General features: G+C 41.8%; 1 protein-coding gene and 1 pseudogene across 3 annotated transcripts in view; both read right to left on the bottom strand.

Annotated features, from left to right (window-relative positions):
- Positions 1 to 21,441, bottom strand: part of TTC28 (tetratricopeptide repeat domain 28) — a 640,216-nt gene extending 618,775 nt beyond the window's left edge. For all 3 annotated transcript variants that reach the window (XM_086682176.1, XM_086682177.1, XM_086682178.1), the window contains exon 1: positions 21,216 to 21,441. In XM_086682176.1, coding sequence (XP_086538302.1) covers positions 21,216 to 21,317 — 102 coding nt within the window. In that variant the 5' untranslated portion in view covers positions 21,318 to 21,441. The remainder of the gene's footprint in view (positions 1 to 21,215) is intronic.
- Positions 5,774 to 10,266, bottom strand: LOC112870293 (small ribosomal subunit protein uS13 pseudogene; annotated as a pseudogene).
- Positions 21,442 to 26,951: the final 5,510 nt, after the last annotated feature.

Genomic DNA, 26,951 nt, shown 5'->3' with positions numbered 1-26,951 from the left:
ACATATTAAGTGTTCTGCCTTCAGACAGTATACCCAACTCTCACATCTTTTGTATGCTTCTTATAGCACGTGTGGTTTAAGACAGTTGTGTGCTGAACGTCTGTCCCTGCAACATTTCCTTTTCACTTGGGAGAAAGAGCAAGGGAGAGGAGAAGAAGAGGAATGAGTACATTATAAAAGGGCTGGTTGGATAAGTTAGGGCGCCTGTTCATTTCTATTTGATAAGGTATAGCTCTCCCACCACTTTCCCATTTAAAAGCCCAAGTGCCCTCTTTGCAACTACATGGATGGAACTGGAGGGTATTACGCTAAGCGAAATTAGTCAGAGAAAGACAAATATCATATGGCTTCACTCATATGTGGGCTTTAAGAGACAAAACAGATGAACATAAGGGAAGGGAAACAAAAATAATATAAAAACAGGGAGGGGGACAAAACAGAAGAGACTCATAAATATGGAGAACAGAGGGTTACTGGAGGGGGTGTGGGGGGGGGGGCTAAATGCGTAAGGGGCACTAAGGAATCTACTCCTGAAATCACTGTTGCACTATATGCTAACTAATTTGGATATAAATTAAAAAAAAAAAAAAAAGCCCAAGTGCCCTCAGTAATTTGTAAGGGCTGAAAAGTAGCAATCTAGTAAATCCTTAATTAAGGACTATGTACACCTAAGCCAGCTTATGCCTTCCCAGAACTGAGAGGCTGCTAAAAGCATGGTCAGGAACTATACAGGAATGACTGCCCAGTGGCTTTACAAAAAAAAAAAAGTCTCCCTAGTATTTCCTTTCCCTTCCCTCACTGTGGAGTGTTTTCTCAAGAAAACAAGTTATCACAAATTTGTCACTTCAATCATCCCCAGTGGACCAGTAAATCTTTAGGTGAGGAACAGGAAATGATGATACTAAGACTGTAACAATATTTTCATTAATGAATACTAAGACTGCATTCATTAACTTAGTGATTGAAGATAGTTCATGTGGAGCTTATAGACAACCCAAAACTTCTTCCCGTATATGCTGATAAGTAAGGTTTTTTTCATGGGTTTGTTTTTTTAATTTTTTTCAATGTTTATTTGAGACAGAGTGTGAGCAAGGAAAGAGCAGAGAGAGAGAGGGAGAGAGAGAATCCCAAGCAGGCTCCACGCTGTCAGCTCTGAGCCCAACTCAGGGCTTGATCTCATGAACTGAAATCAAGAGTCAGATGTGGGGTGCCTGGGTGGCTCAGTCGGTTGCGTGTCCAACTTCAGCTCAGGTCATGATCTCATGGTTCATGAGTTTGAGCCCCACATCGGGCTCTCTGCTGTCAGCACGGAGCCCACTTTGGATCTTCTGTCCTCCCCTGTGCCCCACCCCTGCTCATGTGTGCATGCTCTGCTCTTTCTCTAAAAAATAAAATTTTTTTTTAATTGTTTAAAGAGTCAGATGTTTAACCAACTGAAACACCCAGGTACATCTCATGTGTTTTTGAACCTAAATGGAAAAACTCACTTATAATTGATTAGTTTTACCTTGGTTTATCAACATATTCACTTATGGAGCACATACTCTTGCCAGGCATTTACTAAGGACTGGACATAAAAAAAGAAAAGCAGACATGGTCCCTGCCCTCAAGATTACAGAATATATACCTTCATGGTTTCATTATACTGTTCTAGTATATCACTACCCCTTTGAATTCTAATTCTTTCAGTGTAGTATACACCTATCTAAAATTTGTGAAACTCTCATGCCTTCACCTAAGAAACAGTATTATTGTATGAGACTAGATTTAAAAAATAGAGTCCTGTGTTTTGGTACAGACTTCCTGCAGGTTTTTATCACCTCTATGATTCCCTAATTCAACAAGTTTATTATCTTTAAATCTACAAGAGTCATGTTCATAAGATTATCATGGGATACTTTATAAAATTATTTAGGAAAATCAAGATATACTATGTCATCTTAGAACCCTTAAAAAAAAAAAAGGTAATGACAAGTTCTTAAGCAAACCCATGTTGGCTACTAGTCCTTATCACCTCTATCTGTATCAGCCAGGATCAGTCAGAAGACAGGAATCATACCTGTTATTTAAAAAGACAGAACTTAACATAAGATTTGTTAACGAGTAGGAAGTTTCTAGGTAAATGGCTGAAGGGGCAAAAAGAGAACTCTAAGGAATCACAGAAGTAGCAACTGCAGAAAGCAGGTACCATGCCCGGGGCTCTGCTAACAAAAGCTTAGAAGAGGGGTCCAGGGCACTTAAAGTCAGACTTCTGAGGAGAAGGCGCTGCTCAGCTGGGGCAGGTGTCTCTGAATTCCAAGGAGAGAAACCATGGGCCAGGCACCCAGACCTCTAAAGAGGAGCATTAGCTAGCTGCTGGTGCAAGCGGCCTCTGAAGAAAGCTTGATGAAACCAGTCCTCAAGTGTTGGAAAAACTACAAACAGCATGCAGTCACAGCTACAGGCAGGTCCTGCTGCTGCCAGGATGAAGAAGTGTTGTTAGGGTGTCACTCACAAAAACAGCAGAGAGGAAGGCCGCAGGAAGCAAAGAAGAAAGACCAGTCCCTGCCTGCCTGCCCTTCCAGCCCTTTACTGCCCCCAATCTGCCAACCACAGGGAGCGGCAGGCCATGCAGAAATGTGGCTTGCGAGTCCCAGGCCCCAGGTTCACAAAGCAGAAAAAACAAGATAAAGTTGGAGCTAAGAGATAACTTCATTGGCAGAATACTTTCTGCTCTAAGGTCACATAAACTGCTTAATCTACAACTTTGTGCAGGGCATCAAAATCAATGATATCAATCTGTATCCAACACTTAATGATCTCCCACTACCCTGAGGAGTAAGAAAGATGGTAGTAATAACGGCAACAGCAAAAAACACACCAAACATTTATTTAGCGTTTACTACATTCCTGGAACTGTTTTAAATAGCATCTATGTATTAATTCATTTAATCCTTACAACAGCCTTACTGTGAAGTAGGAAATGGTAGTAGTCTCACTTTATAGACAGGACAATAAGGTTCACATCCTATGCTTGTGATCACTATATATGCTACAAGGCCACGATACACAACTTGCTCTAAATTGAAGTCAGCCTTTGAAGTGTAACACTGGTTGAACACAACTTGCTTACATGCTTTTTAAAGTTCATATCTGGATTTGTAGCTAGACAGAAAATCTATCTATAGATATATTCTCACATGTGGAGTATTTTTTAAGACTCTCTGCTGAGAACATCCAACCTGGCAACAAACTCCTGGTACCCTGAGCAATAAAGGATAAAATGGACAGAAAATTAAGCAATGAAATGATCTTCCACACTCTGCGAAATAAAACTACCACCTTCACTACTGTCACACTCAGAAATCAGAAGTAAGTTAATTCATGGTAGATGTATACAATTTATTTTATAAATTGTTATTTAAATAGACTGAAGTTCACAAATATCCTGGGGTGAGAACATAAAACAAAGAATCTCTGATCTTTAATACTAAATACATGTCTTACATACAAACTTTGTATAAGTGTAAGTTTAATAAAATATTTTTTACGTTCTTGCAGTACTGCTAACCAGAATTATATATGTTTTTAGTGTCATGACTGAGGATTCAGGATTACAAAAGCCAATGTTAAAATACTGCTTCATCTTAAGCCACTATTTACAAAAAGTAATAAAACACTACACAAGAAACAAAATTAAAAAAAAAAATTTAGAGGCACCTGCGTGGCTCAGTCAGTTAAGCGACCGACTCTTGATTTCAGCTCAGGTCATGATCTCACAGTTTGTGAGACCAAGCCCTGCATCGGGCTCCATGCTGACAGTGTGGAGCCTGCTTGCGATTCTCTCTCTCCCTCTCTCTCTCTTTGCCCCTTCCCTACTTGCACTTGCATACATTCTCTCTCTCTCTTCTCTCAAAATAAATAAAATTAAAGAAAATTTTTTTCAGGCAAATCAATACAAATTTCACAACTCCCTCTGTAAAATCAATCAAACTACTACAATGGTAGGAAAACAAGCACACTTAAAAAATTTTAACTATGTAAACACGTGAATTCATTCCAGCTCTTCCAACCTCAATAAGAAATAAATATGTACTCCAAAGTATAAGTAATCATGTCTATACACCTGCTGCCCTGTTTATAAAGGGCCCTGCATTGGGCTCTGCACTGCTGATGCACGGAGCCTGCTTGAGATTCACTCTTGCTCTCTCTCTCCCTCTCTCTCAAAATAAAATAAACTTAAAAAAAAAAAGGCAGGGGGGAGTCAACTGGGTGGCTCAGTTGGTTGAGTGTGTGACTTCAGCTCAGGTCATGGTCTCACAGTTTGAGAGTTCAAGCCTCACATCTGGCTTTGCGCTGACAACGCAGAGCTGGCTGGTATTCTCTGTCCCCCTCTCTATCCCTCCCCCACTCACACTCTTTTCTTTCTCTCAAAAATAAACGTTAAAAAAAATTAATAAAAAAATGTAGCAGTGTAAAATGCCTCTAGACATTCAACTATTTCAACTCTCTTTATTTTAAGAATAATAAGCTCAAAGATTAATATTTATTAAGTAAATACCTACATTTTCGTGCCACCAGAAATTCAAATGAAGAATACTCCAATGAAGTATTTCTAGAATCTATTTTTTAATAACAAAAAAACTTATTTCAGGAAATTAGAATTGTATACATCCATTTTGCAAACCTAGCCTCGGGCTAAAATCCTGAATCAGTAAATGATTTACAGTATTAATATGCTGTGTCTTTAGTTAACAATTTTTAATTTGCACTATAAACACTGATTCCTCATCAACATTAAGAAGGGAAGATACAAGCAGTCATTTTCCCCTGGTTAACACACTATACAGTCTGACCCCTCCCTTGGACCCCAGGGGTGGGGATGGTGGGCCCATCCCTGTATGTGGCCATCACCAGTCTTGTCCTCATGTCCTCTCACACTCGACTACTGTCTGTTCTCTCCCAACTTGCCCCCTCAAAGACTGATGACCACTCACCCCACTGAGTTGGCCATGGGAGAGGAGAAGCCAATGGAGACAACTGCCTATTCCCCAGGGAATGTGTCCAGCAGCTCCTGGTCAAAGCACTACTGCTAAAAGCTATCTCTGGAGTGCTGTAGGGCCCCCTCCCTCAGCACACACCTCTGGGGAACATATTAACTCATGAGGATTTTCCTCACCAATAATAAATGAAGACAACCTCAAAAAAAAAAAACAAAAAAAAAGCAGTGGTCTTATTTTGTAATTATTTTTATTTCAGAGATATATATGAAATTAGAATCATTCCTTTACTATCTTAAAAATCGTTTTTATTTATAGCCTCATTTCATTTAATACTTTTCTTCCTTGTCTGGGTTAATCCCCATGCTTCATTCAAGAAACATTTATTTTAGGTACTACATTATTAGTTTAATAACCGTTTTGTAACCTCAAATACTTAAAGAATTAAACCACTTACATTGTAGTTAATTTTAACTTCTGACTGATAAAAAGTTACTAGATGATAAAATTCAAGAATAAACTTAGTATCAAACAGTCATCCCTTTGCTCTATCATTATAGAAACTTGAATTCCAGGGGCGCCTGGGTGGCACAGTCGGTTAAGCGCCCAACTTCAGCCAGGTCACGATCTCGCGGTCCGTGAGTTCGAGCCCCGCGTCGGGCTCTGGGCTGATGGCTCAGAGCCTGGAGCCTGTTTCCGATTCTGTGTCTCCCTCTCTCTCTGCCCCTCCCCCGTTCATGCTCTGTCTCTCTCTGTCCCAAAAATAAACGTTGAAAAAAAAAAAAATTTAGAAACTTGAATTCCAGAATACTGTGCCAACATAACCTTAAACCTCACAGTAAAAACTAGTTTTTAACAAGACATTCAAGGAATTGCCTATATTACTATCTTGCAATAACTCTAACATTTAATAGCAAAAGATAGTTATAATTGATCCTATTTGCTTAATGATCATTCAAATCAAAGACCAACTAGTACAATGTTTAAGAATATAGACTCTAGGGGCGCCTGGGTGGCTCAGTCGGTTGGGCGTCTGACTTCGGCTCAGGTCATGATCTCACAGTGAGTTTGAGCCCCATGTCAGGCTCTGTGCTGACAGCTCGGAGCATGGAACCTGCTTCGGATTCTGTGTCTCCCTCTCTCTCTGCCCCTCCCGTGCTCATGCTCTCTCTCTCTGTCTCTCAATAATAAATAAATGTAAAAAATAAAAATAAAAAAGAATATAGACTCTAGAGCTAGAGTGCTAAATCACAGTCCAGGGTAATATGTGATCTTGAACAAGTTACTTGATTACCTCACTGTACCTCAGTTTCCTCATATGTAAAATGGTAATAACAACGGTACCTACCTCATAAGGTAGTTAGGACTAAATGAGTTAATATGCAAAAAGGACTAAGAACAGTGTCAGACACATAGTAAGCACAATATGTTAGCTACAATAATCTGAACCCAACAGACTCTATACTTTTTTTTTTTTTTTAAACAAACCCTGTGTGGAGAGCTGACTTTCAACACATTGCAGCAAGGGAGCTGCTCTGCTACCGACGAAATCCCAACCCAGAAGCAGGTCATCTTTGAATGGGTTAGCACCAGGTTCCCAAGGAGCAAGCATTGCTTGATGGGTGTCAAGGGGGCGGCCCCCTTACCAGTGGCATCCCGTTTCCCAGGGACAAAGGGACAGACTCTATACTTATGAAAGGAACACTGTCCCCATACAACTACTCTACAATTTACGTGGTTCTCCCAAATATACCTGATGGAAATTTTATTTTTTTAATATATTTGGAATTTATGGCCAATTTCCTGAACAATTTTTATAAATGGTTTTCATAAATCTTTGTGGAGATTGGGAAGCTCTTGAATTTAACAAGAGCATTATTTGACAGTGGAACAACTTTCAAAACTTCTGTATCTACATAAGCTAAAACCATGAGGATCCAAGACAGCACTCAGTACAAAAACATTACATACAGAACAAAAGGAATTGTGGCAGTGTTTTTTAGCACTTTCTCAGGAAATTGTGCAATCTGCTGTAATACAATTTTCCTAATGATAAGAAACTACACACAAGGCCAAATGCCCTACGAAGGTGCCTGAATTCCAAAATCATATTACAAACATGCAAATTCTTGAGAGAACATACCCAGATGTGTAACCAGTTAACTCCAAAATAAAAGGTACTATGCCAACCCAAGTGCTTAGCTTTTTTTAATATATGTACTCCTTAATATCAAATTGCACTAACAAAATATCAGGAAACTAAGCTGCTAGTCTCAGAGGACAGGTCACAGGGAAAGTCTTATGAAGTTGACAGTGTCCTCTGTTCTACAACTTGGCACAGTAATCTTACAAGCACATGAGGGTCAATATACTACCATTAAAAATGCTGTCACTTACAGACCTGTTTATTTCAAAGTTCAGACACACACCCTAACATGTCCATGCAACATTTAATTCACAGAAACTCTGATTCCTATTTATTTCAGATGCACTCTACATAAATGCTTAGTGAACATTTTATTTTAGATAATGTAAAGACAGCTTCTACAAATCTCAACTATTTCCCAAAATATATCTAGCTATTACAAAGTATTAATAATCTAAATCAAACTAATGAGAGAATGTAAGGGTTTATTATTAGAGTCAATCTGGGGCACCTGGGTGGCTCAGTCAGTTAAGCGTCCGATTTTGGTTCAGGTCATGATCTCATAGCTCATGAGTTCAAGCCCCACGTCGGGCTCTGTGCTGACACTTCAGAGCCTGGAGCCTCCTTCGAATTCTGTGACTCCCTCTCTCTCTGTCCCTCCCCTGCTCATGTGCGCTCTCTCTCTCTCTCTCTCTCTCTCTCTCAAAAATAAATAGACATTATTATTAGAGTCAATCTACTTTTCCATATGCTTGAAATTATTGATACATATATACTCTATTTTTAAACTATTACTTTTGGGTTTCCTTTGTCACTCCATAAGACAGCTTTAGATGACAGGATCATCTTAGATGACAGGTATAATCCTGCTCATTTATCATGTACTAGGGAAAACAAAAATGAGAGAGGGGCAAATAAAGACTGTAGGAGAAGATTTTTTTTTTTTTAGGAGAATATCTTTAATGGCATTTTAAAAGATTAGACATTCTTTTCATTTTCTAGTTGATTTTCTTTATACATCTAGTAAGATCTATTTCACATATCATAAAATTCATCCTATTTTCTTAAAGTTTATTTATTTTCAGAGAGAAAGAGACAGTGCAAGTAGGGGAGGGGCAGAGAGAGAGAGAGGGAGGGAGAGACTCCCGAGCAGGCTCTGCACTGCCAGCAGAGAGCCTGACCTCACTAAACCATGAGATCATGACCTGAGTCAAAACCAAGAGTCAGACACTTAACCAACTAAGCCACCCAGGCTCTCCAAATTTATCCTACTAAACTGTGAAGCTCAGTGGTTTTTTATTTATTCAGAGTTTTGTAACCATTACCACAATTTAATATTTCAATCACCCACAAAAGAAGCCCCATACCCATTAACAGTCATTCCCCACTCATTCACCCCAAGTCCCTGGCTAATACTAATCCACTTTCTGCATCTGTGGATTTGCCTATCCTGAATATTTCACATAAACGGAATCAAACAATATGTGATCTCTTGTGACTAGCTTCTTTCACTCAGAATATTTTCAAGGTTTATATCATATCATGTGTTAATACTTCTTCCTTCTGAATGGCTGAGTAATATTCCACTGTATGAATATACCACATTTTGTTGATTCACTCAAGCGTTAATTGATATACTTACAGGTTGTATCAACTAAATGTCCATGCAGCCATGAACATTCGTGTGTTTGTGTAGACAAAGTTTCTCATTTCTCTCTACATATATAATCGGAGTAGAATTACTGTACCATATGCAAGCTCCATGTTTAGCATTCTAAAGAAATGCCAAACTGTTTTCCTCAATGGCTGAGCCACTTCTCATTCTCACCAGCAATGTATGAGGGGACTCCCAATTTCTCCACATCCTCACCAACACTTCTTATTATCATTTTTACTGTTAAGGCATCCTAGTAGGTGTGAAGTGGTATCTCACTGTGGTTTTGACCTTACTGCCCTGATGACTAATACCTTTTTGTGTGTTTATGGTCACTTGTACATATTCTTTGAGAAATATATATTCAAAGACTTTGTTCATTTTTCATTGGATTGTCTTTTAATGTTTTTATTTGTTTGTTTTGAAGGAGAGAGAAACTGAGCATAAGCAGGGGAAGAGCAGAGAGTGAGGGAGACACAGAATCCAGAGCAGGCTCCAGGCTCTGAGCTGTCAGCACAGAGCCCGATGCGAGACTTGAACTCACAAACTGTGAGATCATGACCTGAGCCGAAGTAGGACGCTTAACCAGCTGAGCCACCCAGGCGCCCCAAATTGGATTGTCTTATCATGAGTTGTGAGAGTTCTTTATATATATATTTTTAATTTTAATGTTATTTGAGAGAGCACACGCATGCACAGGCACGCACAAGCAGGACAGGGACAGAGACAGAGAGAATCCCAAGCAGACCCTGTGCAGTCAGCACCAGCTGGACACAGGGTTCAATCCCATGAACCATGAGATCATGACCTGAGCCAAAATCAAGAGGTGGATGCTTAATGGACTGAGCCACCCAGGAGCCCCAGAGTTCTTTATGTATTCTTGACACAAGTCCGTTACCACACACAGATTTGTAAGTATTTTCTTCCATTATGTGGGATTTCTTCACTTTCCTTTTTTTTTTTTAATAAGGAAGCCATCGGTGCATAACCTATTAACAGATTAACAGACAAGGCCTGTAGATATATTTCTTCTTGGACACACCCACAGTAAAGCCACAAACAGCCTTAGCATGCTTAGCTAGGTGGTCTTAGCATGCTGTCCTGGGACACGAAGTCTCTAGAAATGATGCAGCCCTCTGTGGGCTCAAATCTTCTTCATTCTAAGTCTTCATGAAGTTTTTTGTCCAGACTATTGGTCAGGACCTAGCTGTATTTTCCATCCTTCACATCCTTTTGTCTGTTCCAGAACCAGTCTGAGATCTTATACTGGTGTGAATTCTGCATAATACTGATCACACATTCCACCTCATCCTCAAAGAGTCTTTTGCCCTCTTGGTAAGGTGGATGTCTCTGCTTTCCTCAACACCACATGCACATATCTTACCCCACATCCTTAACTGCAGTGATGGCAAAGTCTATTTTCCACTGCTCATCAATACCGACTACTTGCAAAATGTGCTGGAACTCTCAGGGATCACGAGAGACATGATGGAGGCTCTAACAGCAGCATGCAGGCCTCCTATGGAAGGCCTCTTTTCACTTTCTAGATGCTGTCCTTTGACACACACAAGTGTCAATTTTTAATTAAGTCCAATTTACCTACTTTTTCTTTTGTTACTTGTCTTTTTGGTATTTAAGAAATCACCTCCTATGGGGCACCTGGCTGGCTCAGTTAGTAGAACATGCAACTATTGTTTATTCTGGGTTGTGAGTCCAAGCCCCATGTTGGGCATAGAAATCAAGAAAAATAAAGTAAAAATCACTGCCTAACCCAAGGTCACAAAAATTTACTCCTGTGTTTTTTTTTAATGTTTATTTATTTTCGAGGGAGAGAACACGAGCACAAGTGGGGGAGGGGCAAAGAAAGCCGGGGAGAGAGGATCCAAAGCAGGCTCTGTGCTGACAGCAGAGAGCCCATTGCAGGGCTCAAACTCAGGAACTGTGAGATCATGACCCCAGCAGAAGCCAAATGCTTAAACAACTGAGCCACCCAGGAGTCCCTACTGCTTTGTTTCTAGTAAGAGTTTCATTATTTTTGCCCTTATGTTTGGGTCTTTGATGCATTTTGAGTTTATTTTTGTGTATAGTGTGAGGCAAGGATTCAAATTCATTCTTTTGCATGTGGACATCTAGTTGTCCAACACCATTTGTTGAAAAGACCATTCTTTCCTCCACTGAATGGTCTTTACACCATTGTTGAGAATCAACTAGGGGCGCCTGGGTGGCTCAGTCGGTTGAGCGTCTGACTTCAGCTCAGGTCACGATCTCACGGTCTGTGAGTTCGAGCCCCGCGTCAGGCTCTGGGCTGATGGCTCAGAGCCTGGAGCCTGCTTCCGATTCTGTGTCTCCCTCTCTCTCTGCCCCTCCCCCATTCATGCTCTGTCTCTCTCTGTCTCAAAAATAAACATTTTAAAAAAAAAATTAAAAAAAAAAAAAGAGAATCAACTAACCATAAATGTGGGAAATTTACACAATTTACACAATGGACTCTCAATTACATTGATCTATGTTATTCTAATGCCAGTACCACACTGACTTAATTACTATAGTTTCATAGATTTTAAAATAGGGAAGTGAGAGTTCTCTAAGTTTGTTCTTTTTCAAGATTGTCTTGGCTATTCTGGGTACCCCACACTTCCATCTGGATTTTAGGATAAGCTTATAGATTTCTGCAAAAAAGGCAGAAGGGATTTTGATAGGGAATGCACTGACTCTGTACATCACTTGGGGAAACACTGCCATGTTAAGTTAACAATGTTAAGTCTCTGGTCCACGAACATGGAATGTCAAGATTAGACATATTCTTATTTTATCTTTTTTTAACGTTTATTTACCTTTGAGAGAGAAAGAGAGAGCGCAAGCCAGGGAGGGGCAGAGAGAAAGACACCCCAAGGAATGTAGTTTTAAAATAAGAATACATCTGGAGCGTATGATTCCTACAATGACTAACATTAGAGGACAATAATCTGAGTAATTTTCACCATCAAAGGGCTATTCTTCATGCAATTCTACAAATGCAATGAATATTGACAAACTTTTCCTACCCTTTGCTGAACTAAGTTATAGTAAGTTAAAACATTAATTACCATAGCAATTTTTAAACTTCCACAATAGTAAACTTACCCAATGATAGCATAGAAATGCCAAATGTACAATCATGGAATGAGAAGCCACATACAATTATATGCCTTCCCTTACTTAACACTCACTATTAAAAAACGCTAACCTATTTTTTACTCTTGCAAAATTACAACACAAAGCCAGGTTTGCTATTACTTAGACCACCTATTTTTTTTTAATGTTTATTATTTTTTGAGAGAGAGAGTGTGTGTGTAAGCAGGGGAGGTACAGAGAGGAAGATACAGAATCCAAAGCAGGCTACAGGCTCTGAGTTGTCAGCACAGAGCCCAATGTGGAGCTCAAACACACAAGCTGTGAGATCATGACCTGAGCTGAAGTCGGACGCTTAATCCACTGAGCCACACAGGCGCCCCAAACACCTGCTATTTCTTAGCAATTCTGCGCTTTATCCACAAAATAGTACCACGTCCTCATTATAAATTATCATTTGTCAACCAGAATCTCAACAAATCATATTTCAGATTGCTGCAAGTTATCTTTTCTCTATTCATCATTTAAAATAATGCATGTTAGGGGCACCTGGCTAGCTCAGTAGAGCATGTGACTCTTGATATCAGCATCATGAGTTTAAGCCCCACATTGGGCATAGAGCTTACTTAATTAAAAAAGAAAATACCCGGGCTCCTTGGTGGCTCAGTCAGTTAAGCGTCTGACTTTGGCTCAGGTCATGATCTCATGGTCCGTGGGTTCAAGCCCCGCTCCGGGCTCTGTGCTGACAGCTCAGAGCCTGGAGCCTGCTTTGGATTCTGCGTCTCCCTCTCTCTCTCTGTCCCTCCCCCACACGTGGTCTGTCTCTCAAAAATAAGTAAATCCTAAAAAAAAAAAAATTAAAAAAATAAATACCCACTAAAATAATGCACGTTCTTCAGACTGGAATATCCTCCCTTAGAGGTAATATAGCCTCAAGATGAAAAATAAGGCAATTAGAGACACGCTGTCACATCTATTTTCTGTCCTACTCTCTAGTTACTGTTACTGCCTTATCAACCTCCTAATACCACTTCTGATCTCTAGTAAAAGGGACTAGTTAAAAAATAAAAAGACACTACAGCAAAACTTGGTTTGCAAGCATAATCCATTCCAGAAACATGCTTGTAATCCAAAGTACTTGTATATCAAAGCGAATCTCCCCATAAGAAATAATGGAAACTCAGATGATGTGTTCCACAACCCAAAAATATTCATATAAAAATGATTACACTACTGTAATCATTTATTACATTTATTAATCATTAATCATTTATTAATATAAAATATAAAGAAAATATAAAATATGAACAAAAATAAATTAACCTGCACTTACCTTTGAAAACCTTCGTGGCTGGTGTGAGGGAGACAAGAGAGAGGAGGGTTATTATTGTGCAGGAAAACTTTCACTATCACTAACTGATGCTGACTACAGTACAGTATTAATAAACTCTTGTCATCTATCGCATTTAATGTACCCGGCAATAAGGCAGCAGAGGAAAGGGTCTGTACCTGCAGGCAGCCTGACCCAGAATGAAGCAAAGCATTCCTAAGCTTGCTCTTGTAGGAAAAGCAAAGGAATGTCCGTGGGTGCTTCGAAGGGACAAAAAACACACTAGTGCCAGTTGTGGGCCCCTTCCGACGTTCTGAAAAATCACTGATTTCTGCTAAACACCATGGCCTGAGACCGAGCATCTGAGCCTGGAAGATGATCATCCACAGTCCCGCAGGGAGAGACAGAAAGAGAGAACCACCACTGGGCTCAGTTGTGATCATATGACGTTCAGCATCACGTACTACTCGTATTGCAAGACATCCCTTCTTTATGAAGTTAAAACTTATTAGAAATGTTTGCTCATCTTGCGGAACACTCGCAGAACAAATTAACTCACAATCCAAGGATTTACCGTATCACCACTGCTTTCCCATTCTCAACAGCAAGAAAATACTAATGATAAAATGAGCCTTATGTTACAACGGTAAATTGTATAATCTAGTCAAAAAATTTAACTTGTATCCATGAAGTCTTTTTATATAGTGCCTAGTTCATAGTAAAAAGAGGAACAAGATAAATGACACCACATGTAAACCACCAGAAAAAGCCAGAAAATAGGACATTCTTTAGGACAACTGTTTTGGTCTCTTTGATGAGTCAGTGTTATGAAAAAAGGGACCATGTGAGATTAAGAGAGACTTTAGTGACAATAACCAAGATATGATTAGATACTGATTCTGGATTAGACCCTAGATTATTATTTTTTTTTTTTTAAATTTTTTTTTCAACGTTTTTTATTTATTTTTGGGACAGAGAGAGACAGAGCATGAACGGGGGAGGGGCAGAGAGAGAGGGAGACGCAGAATCGGAAACAGGCTCCAGGCTCCGAGCCATCAGCCCAGAGCCTGACGCGGGGCTCGAACTCACGGACCGCGAGATCGTGACCTGGCTGAAGTCGGACGCTTAACCGACTGCGCCACCCAGGCGCCCCTAGACCCTAGATTAGATACTGATTTGGACACAAAATCTTTCAAGAATATTTTGGGACAGATTGGGAAAACAATAATTGAATAATGCGAAAGCACTTAGTAAGAGGAAACTACTTAAATGGAAAGTGGGGGGTCGATCAACTGAAGAAAAAACATTTCAAAACAGTACCTACATATGTTTATCACACAAACCAGCAATCCCACTCTTAAATACTTACTCTTATATATATATATAACACACAAAGACTTGTATGTGAATGTTCATAGTAGCTCTCTTCACAATCACCAAAAACTGGAAAAACATGTCCATTAACTGGTGAATGGATAACAAATTGCAGGACACATAAAATGGAGTACTCAGTAATAACAAGGAACAGTCTATTCTACTGACTGTGGTGGTGACTTCAAAACTATATATATTTGTCAGAATTCACACAACTACAACAGAAAAGTATGGGCAAGGTCTAAGGCCAAATGTTGATATATATATGTGGTCACAATTTCTATATTGCCTTGGACCTCTGAGGACTAGATCTTAGCAAAATGAAAGGGTTTGCTGACTTTGGTGGTATTAAAGTTCAACATATCTGGGATATACAAACGCAAGTCATTTGCGAATTGATCATGAATGTCCCTCAATGTCCACTCAGTGTAGGTGTAACTCCTATATTATTCTCATTGTTACTATTTTGAATTAAAAATGAAGAATGATTCTTGGGGGAAAAAAAAAGAACTCACATAAGTATACACTTAAAATTATTAAATTTTATTGTATGTAAATTATACCTACATAAAGCCAATTTTTAAAGTTTAAAATTTTTAATCTAATTTAAATTTAATAAAAAATTTTAAGTTTACTTATTTATTTTGAGAGAGTGTGTATGTGAGTAGGGGAAGGGCAGAGACAGAGGGAGACAATCCCAGCAGGCTCCATGCTGTCAACGTGGAGCCCGTGGCAGGACTCAATCCCATGAACCATGAGATCACGAACTAAGCATGAAATCAAGAGTCGGATGCTTAACTGACTGAGCCACCCAGAGGCCCCATAAAGCTGATTTTTAAAGATTATTTTGTGTATTTTTATCTTGTCTTAGTTGAAATACCTATAAATATTTGTGTATATGTATGCAAATATTGTTGGATAAAAAGATGCACAAAAAAGTTGCGAAAGATACATATTTAAAAAATGTTTTTAACATTTACTCATTTTTGAGAGACAGAGTGCAAGCAGAGGTGGGGCAGAGAGAGAGAGGGAGACACAGAATCCGAAGCAGGCTCCAGGCTCTGAGCTGTCAGCACGGAGCCCAATGTGGGGCTCAAACTCAAACCGTAAGATCATGACCTGAGCCAAAGTCTAAGGCTTAACCGACAGAGCCACCCAGGCGCCCCAAGAAAGATACCTATTTAGGTATTAATAGTAGTAATCCCCATATTGGTAGTATTAGAACTTTATTTTTTTTTCCTTTGGCTTGTCTTTTAAATTATTTTAAATTGTTTTTTAAATTTTATGCAATGTATATGTACAACTGTCATAATAATAAAAGGGTTTTTTTAAACAAAGATCAATTTTGATTTAAAATTTTCTTATAGACATGTCTATGAGTTATCAATCTGTGGGTTTGTGGGTTATAAATTTAATTACAGTTGTGAATTTGGAGGTAAGTTTTTATTGTCAAAATAATATTTACAAGGTAAATAATTATTTTCTTTGGATCATAGTGAATACACATTCAATGAATATGATATGTTCCAGCATCATATTTGGATTACACTGTGTCTCTGTTTTCTTCCCAAATAGCAACCTACTCTGGCTACTGAAAAAAACACAAAAATAAGAGTAATATTAAATTTAAGCATCAGGTTTGGCTCTAACAGAGTTTTGTTTTCAAGTATTTATTTATTTTTGACACACACACACACACACACACACACACACACACACAGCCCCAGTGGGGGAGGGGCAGAGACGAGAGAGAGAGAGAGAGAGAGAGAGAGAGAGAGAATCCCAAGCAGGTTCCACACTGTCAGTGAGCCAGATGTGGGCTCAAACTCATGAAACTGTGAGATCACAACCTGAGCCAAGATCACAAGTCAGGACTCAACCTACTGAACCACCTAGGTGCCACAGCTCTAACAGGGTTTTTTTTAAAAACAGCAATCACTCAAAATAAACAAGAATTGTAACCATCAAATTCAATGAAAAATATATTACTTCTGCTTTTAGGAGAAATAGGTAATAAAAGAACAGCACATTAATAAGAACTATGGTGTAAAAAGAAATATTTTTGAGTTACACTTTTATTATTTTTAACAACACTTACCAAAATAATGCATTATCAAATACCCTATATAGTAGCCTAGATTTAGGTAATTGCTTTTACAATACAATTGTGAGGTGTTAGAGACTTTATCTTTCACTACTCCTCAAGTACTCACAGGGATGTCTTAGATCACAGAAAATGGGGACAGGAAGAGGTTTGAGGTTTTTGCCTGTGGCTTTTCTTTGTGGGTTTGGGGTCTATAGGGGATTTTTTTTTTTTTTGTCTACGGTTTTGGGTTTGTTTGGGGAGCTTTTTTGGTTTTGTTTGTTTGGGTTTGGTGTTTTGCTTGCTTTTTGTTTTTTGGCTTGCTTTTAAATTGAGTTATTTTAACAGAATAAGATAACAAACATCAAATTCCCACCACATGTGAGGCACTGTTCTTAATACCTATCAACATTTTCTCTTATTTAACACTTCTTTGGGATGGATATTACTGTTCCATTATACAAATGAGAACACTGAAATGTATAACAGGTAAGAATTGTCATAACACATACAACTGGTAAGTAGCAGAGCCAAAATCTAGAAAATGTGAGCAGTCTACTACTAAATGATGACATTAAAAGATTTATCCAAAATTCAACTATATTTCTTCTACATACCAGCAATGAACTAGTGATAAACAATAATATGAAATTTTAAAAACAGTTCCATGTATAATAGCATCAAATAAAATACTAATAAATTTTTGAAAAAAGGTCAAGTCTTGGACCTGAAAGCTACAAAACACCAATGAAAGGACAGATTAAACACAATCTCTATAAAAATCCAAGCTAATTTTTTGGCAAAAATTAAAAAACTAATCCTAAAATCCATTAAGTAAGGGACCCAGAAAAACCAAAACAGTCTTGAAAAAGAACAAAGTTACAGGATTTACATTTAATTTCAAAACCTATTACAGAGCTACTATAATCAAATAGTATAGTACTGGTAGAGGGTAGACAATAGAATAGAATTCAGAGTCCAAAAATAAAACCTAGCAGGGACACCTGGGTGGCTCAGTCGGGTAAGCATCAACTCTGGATTTCAGCTCAGGTCACGATCTCATGGTTTGTGAGATGGAGTCCCGCAGCATGCTCCTCGCTGACAGCAAGGAGTCTATTCGGGATATTCATTCATTCTCTCTCTCTCCCCCTCCCCCACTCTCTCATGCTCTCCCTCTCTCTCAAATAAATTAATAAACTTAAAACAAATAAATAATAAAAATAAAACCTAACACATAATCAGCTGGGTTTCAATAGGGTACAAAGACCATTCAATGGGCTTAAAAGCAATCCTTTTCAATATATAGTCCTGGGACAACTGGATCACTACATGCAAAAGAACGAATGTGGACCATTACCTTACACCACACACAAAAATTAACTCAAAATTGATTGGGGCGCCTGGGTGGCGCAGTCGGTTGAGCGTCCGACTTCAGCCAGGTCACAATCTCGCGGTCCGTGAGTTCGAACCCCGCGTCAGGCTCTGGGCTGATGGCTCGGAGCCTGGAGCCTGTTTCCGATTCTGTGTCTCCCTCTCTCTCTGCCCCTCCCCCGTTCATGCTCTGTCTCTCTCTGTCCCAAAAATAAATAAACGTTGAAAAAAAAAATTTTTTTTAAATTGATCAACAACCTCAATATAAGGGCTCAAAAAAACATAAACTCTTAGAAGAAAGCACAGGGGTAAATCTTCATGACCTTGGATTTGGCAATGGATTCTTAGATATGACACCAGAAGTATGAGCAGCAAAAGAAAAAATAAATAAATTGGACTTCATCACTTAAAAACTTTGTTTTTCAACAAAAGACAGTATCAAAAAAGTGAAATGACAACCTACAGAATGGGAAAAAGTATTTGTAAATCATATATCTGATTATGGTTTAGTATCCAGAATATTTAAATAACTCCTACAACTCAATACAAATAACTCAATTAAAAAATGGACCAAGGATCTGAATAGTCATTTCTCCAAAGAAGATATACAAATGGCCAGTAAGCACACACACAAAATCCCCAATATCAGTAGTCAGCAAGGAAATGTAAATCAAAATGGCAAGGAGTTACCATTTTAGATCTACTAGGATGGCTAAAGAGAAACAAATACAGAGACAGTAACAAGTATTGGCAAGGATGTAGAGAAATGAACCCTCATACTCTGCGGGTGGGAATGTAAACAATGTAGTAGTGCCATAGGAACAGTCTGCCAGCTCCTCAAAATGTTAAAATAGAGTTACCATATGATCCAGCAATTAGAATATGCCCAAGAGAAAATAAAACATATGTCCACACTAAAACTTATACATAAATGTTCATAGCAATATTCATAATAACCAAAAAAAAAAAAAAAATACCCACATGTCTATTGATGGATAAATGGATAAACAAAATGTGGTACATCCATCAATGGAATATTATCCAGTAATAAAAAGGAATGAAATATTTATACATGCTACAACATGGATGAACCTCAAAAGGACTATGTGGAGTGAAAGCCAGACTACTATAAGATCACATCATGTGAAATGTCCAGAAGAGCTCAATGCCAGCAGCTGGTCAAAGAGGAATAAGGAATGGTAACGCGCACAAAATTTCTTTGAAGTACGATGAAAATGCTCTAAAAGCAGATAATGGTGATGTTCGGCATAGACTGAATCTACACTGAAAAGGTTAATTTTAGGGTAGGTGAATTATACCTCAACAAAGTTGAGTTTGTTTTTTGTTTTTAAGACACTTAAAAAATTGCAATGATGGGGATGTGATGTACAGCGTGGTGACTATGGTTAATAATACTGAATTATATATTTGAAAGGTGCTAAGAGAGTAGATCTTGAAAGTTCTCATCACAAGAAAAAAAATTGTAACTATGTATGGTGATGAATGTTAACTAGACTTATTGTGGTGATCATTTTGCAATACATACAAAAATTAAATCATTATGTTATACACCTGAAACTAATATTATATGTCAATTGTATTTCAATTAAAAAAATTTTTTTAAATCCACATAAACTGCAAAAATGACTCAAAGAATAAAGAACCTAATTTTTCTTCCTCAGATGCAATCTCAACTCCTAAAGTCCTGTCTTCCTATATATTCATATTTTTCCAGTCAAAAAAAGAGAGTGAAATGAAATCAACTACTGAAATTAAAAAAAAAAACAAAAACTAGCCCTGAAATATCAAGTCACTTTCAAACAATTCTATTTTAGCATTAACTCTGAACTAAACATTAATCTCACTTTCAAAATGTTGCATAAAAACCACAAATGCTCAGAAGGTCTAAGCAAATAGCCAACTTTTCTGAATAAACAGTAATTCAGATTTGCTTTGATAAAATGTAAATATTTACCTGCCTCAAAGGAACAAAATCCTTTAAGCCTAGTGTTCCCAAATGAAGAGAAAGCAGCACGCATTTTTTTTTTTATTCAGGCGTTGTTTTAGAATTAATTTTAACACAGCTAGGGTATACAAAGTTGATAGTTTGCACTAAGCAATGTATGCTCTGATTTTGCCTACAACATAAACAGTCACAGAAGTTGGGACCTGAGAAAAATCACATTTTACAGTAAATCTGACAGAGATATTAATCTCAAAAGCTCCTGAAAATGTCTCAAGAACTCCTATTTTGGAAACTCTCTGAGTTAGTCAGTCTTCCTACAAATAATGAATGACCATCTACCGTGTGCCAAGCACTGCGCCCGTACCAGGATGCCATGGTGAGCTCCAAACAGAACAGGTCCCTGGCTGCTGGAAGCTTCCTCTGAAACAGTGCCTGTCGAACCTGCCTGACCCTAACAACTTGGGAGTGTGTTAAAAATTCAAACTCTGCTCCTCTGCCTTGGAGAGTCTGAGTCCACGGCCCTGGGAAGAGCTGTGACGCCAGTATTCTTACCAAGCTACGGGTTGTTGCCTCCGCCTGGGCGGTTTGGGAAGCCAAATCCTCAGGGCCATCCCGTCCCGCCCTCTGAGAGCCACACCTCCAAAGCCCATTTTGCTCAGCATCCTTCACCCCGACCGACACCCCCAAAGGCACCATGAAGCCAGGAAGGATGTCAAGCATTCCAAAATCACGCTGCGCCGAGCCACCGACAGACTTGGTTGCTTCCAGGGACGGACCGCTTACTCCCTGTGATTCCACCTGGGGCTGTCGGCACCTGAGTCTCCCAGGGCTGCACCGACACCTGTCTCCGAGCGGCTGCCATCTCCCTCTCCTGTGGGCCCCGGGCGGGGGGCAGCCGCCGCCCTGCGGGAGCGAAGGCAACAGGGGAGACGCGGTGCGCAGTAGGCGCCTACTGTATACAACCCCCCCCCCCCCCCACCGCGCGCGCGCGCGCGCGCACATACACACTCTTTCGAAACCGAGCTGGGCAGGCGGCGGACCGAATCCCGCCGCAGAACGGCGCGAGGCGGGACAACTCGAAGCCGCACGGCGGGACGGGCTCCGCCTCGCGGGCGCTCGTCAGTCGCCGAGGCCCGGCCCGGCTCGCACCGACGGAGTTTCACAAAGAAAGTCTCCCGGCCCGCGCCCCTCACGCACTCACCGGCGCCGGCGCCGGCGGCGACTCCGGCTCCCGCCGCCTACGGCTCCGTGCCGGGGTCGGCCCCGGAGTTGGCTCGGGAGCCGGCGGCGGCGACTGCTCCATCCCCGCGGGGCCCGGGCCGCGTCCGCCTCGAGCTAACGGTCCCGCCAGCTAGGCGCGCGCGCCGGCCCCGCGCGCCATGTTCCCGCCGTACCGCGCGCCGCCGCGGCAACCCACACCACCCCCCCCGCAACCGCGCACGCGCGCACGCGCCGCACCAGCTCCCCGCGCGCCTCCGAGGGTCCCCCCAACCGCGCAAGCGCGCACTCGCCGCGCCCCTTCCCCGCGCGCCCCGCCTTGCGCCCTCCGGAGCCGGCCGCTGTTCCCGGCGTCGAGCCCACCCCCTCCGCACCCGTCCGGCCGGGCTGGAGCGCTCGCCGTTCCGTACTGAGCGCCGCCGCCTGCCGCACTGCGGACGACCCCCGGCCCGGCCCCCAGCCCCTGCACTGCCCTTTCTGCTTCTCCCGTCGCGCCGGGCTGGCGGCGAGGGTCTGGGCCGGGAGGGAATTAGCCCTAATATATGCCGGGGGAAGAGGTGGGTGGAGAACGCCGCCAAGGTGATGAGATCCCCGTCATGGAAGTGTGCAAGCACGTGCGCGAGAGTTAGGTGGTACAGTGAATGCCCATGTCCCCGGGACAGCCAGACTCAAGGGAGAAGCTGAGCTCGAGTCCCACGTCTCCACCATCCTTTGCGTGATTCGGGCAATGTCTCTGGGGGCCTGTTTCTCCTTAATCAGGAAGGCCAACAACGAAGGCATGTTTGGGAGGGCTTAATGAAACAATCCAGGTGGTGCCGGCACCGAGCCTAGTACTTACCAATTGGTAGTCGGGTGACAAGACCTAAGTACTTTTGTGTACTGGTTAAAGCCAGGGGCTCTGGAGAAGGGAAGTCTCAGTTCAAGTCTGGCCTCCACCTCTCGCGAAAAGAAACCTTTACCAGGTGACTTGATTGAGCCACAGGGCCTTGGTTTCTAAATCAGCAAATGGGGAGAAGGGCAGTAATGCCTCACAGGGTCGAGGTAACCTTTCGGATGATGCCAAGCTTTCCAGGCTTCTCTGGTACAATTCTGGCCCTATCCTTCCAAGACTCCTAAGAGTTTAACGAAAGGGGCTCTGCTCCCAAACTCTGTGGTATAATTAGCTGGGAGGGGTTCACTCAACCTTGGGGCTGGAGGGACCGTTCCTTCCCACATCTTCGCTTTCCATCCTCTGCCCCAAACCTCTCTGAAAACCCTAAAGTTGGCAGAAAAACAACAGCAGTGAATGTCTTCCCTACTAGAAAAAGTCTCCAAGGGTTTCTTGGAGTTTGTAAATGGTTGAATTTATTAGTCTGACCTTTTACAGATACAAGTGACAACAATAATTCAACCTGGAATAGAACAAAAAGGGAAACCTATTTAAAAGCCCTGGGGTCGTACCACACTTCAGGCATAGCTGGATCCAGGTGCTCAAGCAGTGACCTAAATCTTGAATCTCTTTCAGCTCTTTTTCCCTCCTTGATTTCTTTCTCTTACAGCTCTCTCCAGTGTCCGGGGCAGCACCAAGGTCACATATGACCAGGAAAGCAGGAGCTGTTTGCCAACAATCACAGCCAGTCTCAGGGCTGACTTCCGTTGTACTCATTTGGATCACAAGTCCTTACCTGAGCCAATCACAGCAAGATTGGCCACACCTGGCTAGATTGAGCCCCTCTAGGAAGAGGATGGGGTCAGCCCTTCCAGAAGGACATGGGGTGAGGACGAGTGGGAGGAGGGATGCTTCTCCCAGAAAAATAGCAAGCCAGTTACCACAAGAGACATGAGGTGAGGACAGGAACAAAAAGGAGCGGTCTACTGCACCATTATCCAGGCATGCAGCAGGGCCACCGTGAGGCAACATTACAAGGGAGTGGCAGTTACTTCAGGCACTGGGAAATGCCCCTGCACCTCTGCTCCCACCATCCACCCAGTCCTGACATTTCCCAAATGTTTGGTCAAAGGCATCTCACTTATCTGCCTGTCCTGTGTGCCCTCCCCCTCCCCCACCCCCCACAAGCCGAACAGATGATGTTACTTCCCTGCTCAAGGACTTTCTGTGGCTCCCTCATGGCCACTTATGCGGCCCTCCCATCTTTAACGATGGAGGCCAACACGGGTAGATTGCTAATCACATGCCAGGCACTTCAAATGGACCACCCCCACCCCCCACCCCCGAATCCTCACAAACACCATTTGACGTTGGTACTTTTCTGGCACTCACCGTACAGATAAGGAAAGAAAAGCTCATCAACTCCAAAGCCAAAGTCAGGAAGCGCAGAGAGCTCAGATTGGCACAATACTGCTACCATTTATGTTGCCACCCCACCTCCACTTGCTCCTTTCAAAGCCCTGGGCCCACCTCCAGGTGGGAGGCCAGTGGGAGGAGCTCCACCAGGGAAGGAAACCTTGGCACCCCATCAGCTTCCATAGTACGGAGGGAGGCAGACCCTTAGCTTTACCATCTCCCCCTTTCTCCCCATACTTCATGGGAAAAGGAAAAAGAATTCCCTCCACAGAAAACTAGAGTGAGGTCAGAAAGAGGAAGTGGATGCCAGGTGGTGGCCCCAAAAAAGCAGAAATCTCCTTATTGATGAATGTTAGCTTCCGGTGGTCTCTATAACAAATTACCACAAACTGGGTAGCTTAAAACAACACAAATTGGGGCACCTGGATGGCTCGGTCAGTTAAGCGTCCAACCTCGGCTCAGGTCATGATCTCACAGTTCACAAGTTTGAGCCCCGCGTCGGTCTCTGTGCTGACACCTCAGTCTGGAGCCTGCTGCAGATTCTGTGTCTCCCTCTCTCTCTGCCCCTCCACCCACACGCTGTGTGTGTCTGTCTCTCGCTCTCTCTCTCTCTCTCTCAAAAATAAACATTTAAACACACACACATACACAAACTTACTCTCTTATAGTTCTGTAGTTCAGAAGTCTGATATCATTTCCACTGGTGAAAGTCAAAGTGTAAAGGACTGTTTCCTTCAGGAGAGGCTGAGGGGAGGATCCATTTCATCGCCTTTTTCCAGCTTCTAGTGGCTGCCTGTATTCCTTGGCTTGTGGCCCCTTCCTCCTTCTTCTAAGTGGCTCACTCATCTCTTCTGACTCCTGTGTCCCTCTTAAAAGAACATTGTGATGACATTGGACCCCTCCAGAAAAGACAGGATAATCTTCCCATCTCAGGATCCTTAACTCAACTGATATCTATAAAATCTCTTTTGCCACATAAAGGAACAGATTCGTACATTCTGGGGATTAGGATGAGGTCATCTTTGGGAGACATTATTCTGCCTACTATGGTAGGTATAATCAGAGGGAGCTAATATAAAGTGCTCTGGAAATGGAGAAGGGCTGGCTGACTCTGCACCAAGAGGGAAAAAATGCCCTAAGAAACCACAGCCTTCACATTAAATATTCAAATGAGCTAAAAACCCATCTAGCTTGGCAATCTCAGCCTCATTCCTTTAAATATGCAAACCATTCAAATCCCCATCTACCCCCCCCCCCACCCCCCACCAGGCCAGCCAAGCCTCAGAATGCTTGCACACCCTTCTAATGGAAATCACCAACCACTACCCAACTGCCCAGGGCAACAGCTATGTGCCCCTGATGCCCTGGCTGGTTTATCAGTGGCATCTGAACCAAGGCATTCAACTCTTGCCATGGCCAGTGAGCTACAATGTAGCTACTAGCCAAAGTTATAAGACAAGCAACTCCTGGCATGGCAGGTGAGCTACAATGTGGCCAACCAGCCAAAGTTAAAACAGAAGCAAAAATCAGTGAGTCAGAAAGAGACAAGACGAGCCAGGCATTACAACTGCCTGGGCTCCTGATGGATCCCAGGCCCAGCCACCTATACTTTGAAATAAATCTCCTTTTTCATGAAGTGACTTGAATGGATTTCTGTTCCTTGCCACCAAGGTGTCCCAACTTCCACAGATCATGGGGCTGTACCCATTCATAATAATTGGATACACTGGCATTCAGGATTTAGAGATCAGTCTCTTGTGAGTTTTGTCAGTGTGAGTCAATATCCCTGAGTCTGACTGTATATGGGCCTGAGGAGATGAGGAATATTAGTTTTAGAATCAGAAAGATCTGGGTTGAGTCCCACCTCTGCCATTTGCTGTATGACAGTGGATAATTCACTTTCCTCCTTCAGCCTGGGTTCTTCACCTACAACACGAGGGCAGTCAGAGGACTTAGCCCAAAGAAATCGCTGTGAGAACTGGAATAGACCAACCAAGGGAGGGGCTTTAGACATGTTCACATGCCTTATTTGCATTTCCAACATCTAAATAGCTCAGAGACACCTGGGTGGCTCAGTCAGTCAAGCGTCTGATTGTTGGTTTCCGCTCACGTCAAGATCTCGCTATTCATGGGTTTAAGCCCTGCATCAGGCTCCATGCTGACAGTGTGGAGCCTGCCTGGGATTCTCTGTCTCCCTCTCTCTCTGCCCCTCCTCAGCTGGCACAAGCTCTCTTTCAAAATAAACTTAAAAACAAAAACAAAAAAAACCCAAACAGCTCTAAAACCTGAGAGTTATCCATAACTCATTTCACTGGAAAAACTGACCTGAACTGACACGAGGCTACTTACAGTCTTCTCTAACCCTTTTATTTTGAATATTTGCTGCAAAATATTTATTTATTTTTTTTCCTGAAGCCTAATATTTTATTTGATTTTTCTTTTTTTTTCTTTTTTTTTTATTTATATATGAAATTTATTGTCAAATTGGTTTCCGCAAAATATTTAAATGTTTGGTTACAGGACTCTGCTGAGTGTTACACATAATAGTGTATTCTTCCTAAAATGAGAAAAATTTCAAATTTTACAACTTTTCTGGTCCCATAGTTTCAGGGACCATGGACCTGTATATTCATGAAGGTCAAGATGAGAATCTAAAACTGGCCCGCGGTATATGGTACCAAGGTACCTCCCATCTTACGAGGACTCTGGCAGCCAGCCAGTCTCTACTAACTCTACCCCAGCCTTGCTGTGCCGCTTTCCTTGCAACTTTCTGAGGGGCTTTTCAAATTTGTATGCGGCTCACCCAGGCTGAGACCAGGGATACGTTCTGAGAAACCCAACAGGTTCCAGCCAACATAGAGCACCAGACAAAAAGCACACAACTTCAGGGGCTCCCGAGTGGCTCAGTCGGTTAAATGTCTAACTCTTTTTTTTTTTTTTTAATTTTTTTTTTTTTAATGTTTTCATTTATTTTTGAGACAGACAGAGATGGAGCATGAGCAGGGGAGGGGCAAAGAGAGAGGGAGACACAGAATCTGAAGCAGGCTCCAGGTTCTGAGCCATCAGCACAGAGCCTGACGCGGGGCTCAAACTCACGGACCGTGAGATCATGACCTGAGCCGAAGTCAGACGCTCAACCCACTGAGCTACCCAGGCGCCCAGTGAACGTCTAACTCTTGATTTCAGCTCAGCTCATGATCCCAGGCTTGAGAGTTCAGGCCCCGCGTCAGGCTCTGTGCTGACAGCATGCCTGGAGCCTGCCTGGGATTCTCTCTTTTCCTCTCTCTCTGCCCCTCCCCTGCTCATGCACTCGCTCACGCTCTCTCAAAAATAAATAAGCATTTCAGGAAAAAAGCACGCAACTTCAAATACACAAAAAAGGCAATGAAAGTAAAGAGCTCAGCATCAAGCAGAAGCACAAAGCCCAGGTTCCAC

The sequence above is a fragment of the Puma concolor genome, chromosome D3 (assembly GCF_028749965.1).
Source record: "Puma concolor isolate L17-30 chromosome D3, mPumCon1.1.hap2, whole genome shotgun sequence".
NCBI lineage: Eukaryota > Metazoa > Chordata > Mammalia > Carnivora > Felidae > Puma > Puma concolor.
The sequence above is the reverse complement of the archived record's forward strand: the minus strand, read 5'-3'. Positions and strand labels throughout refer to the sequence as shown.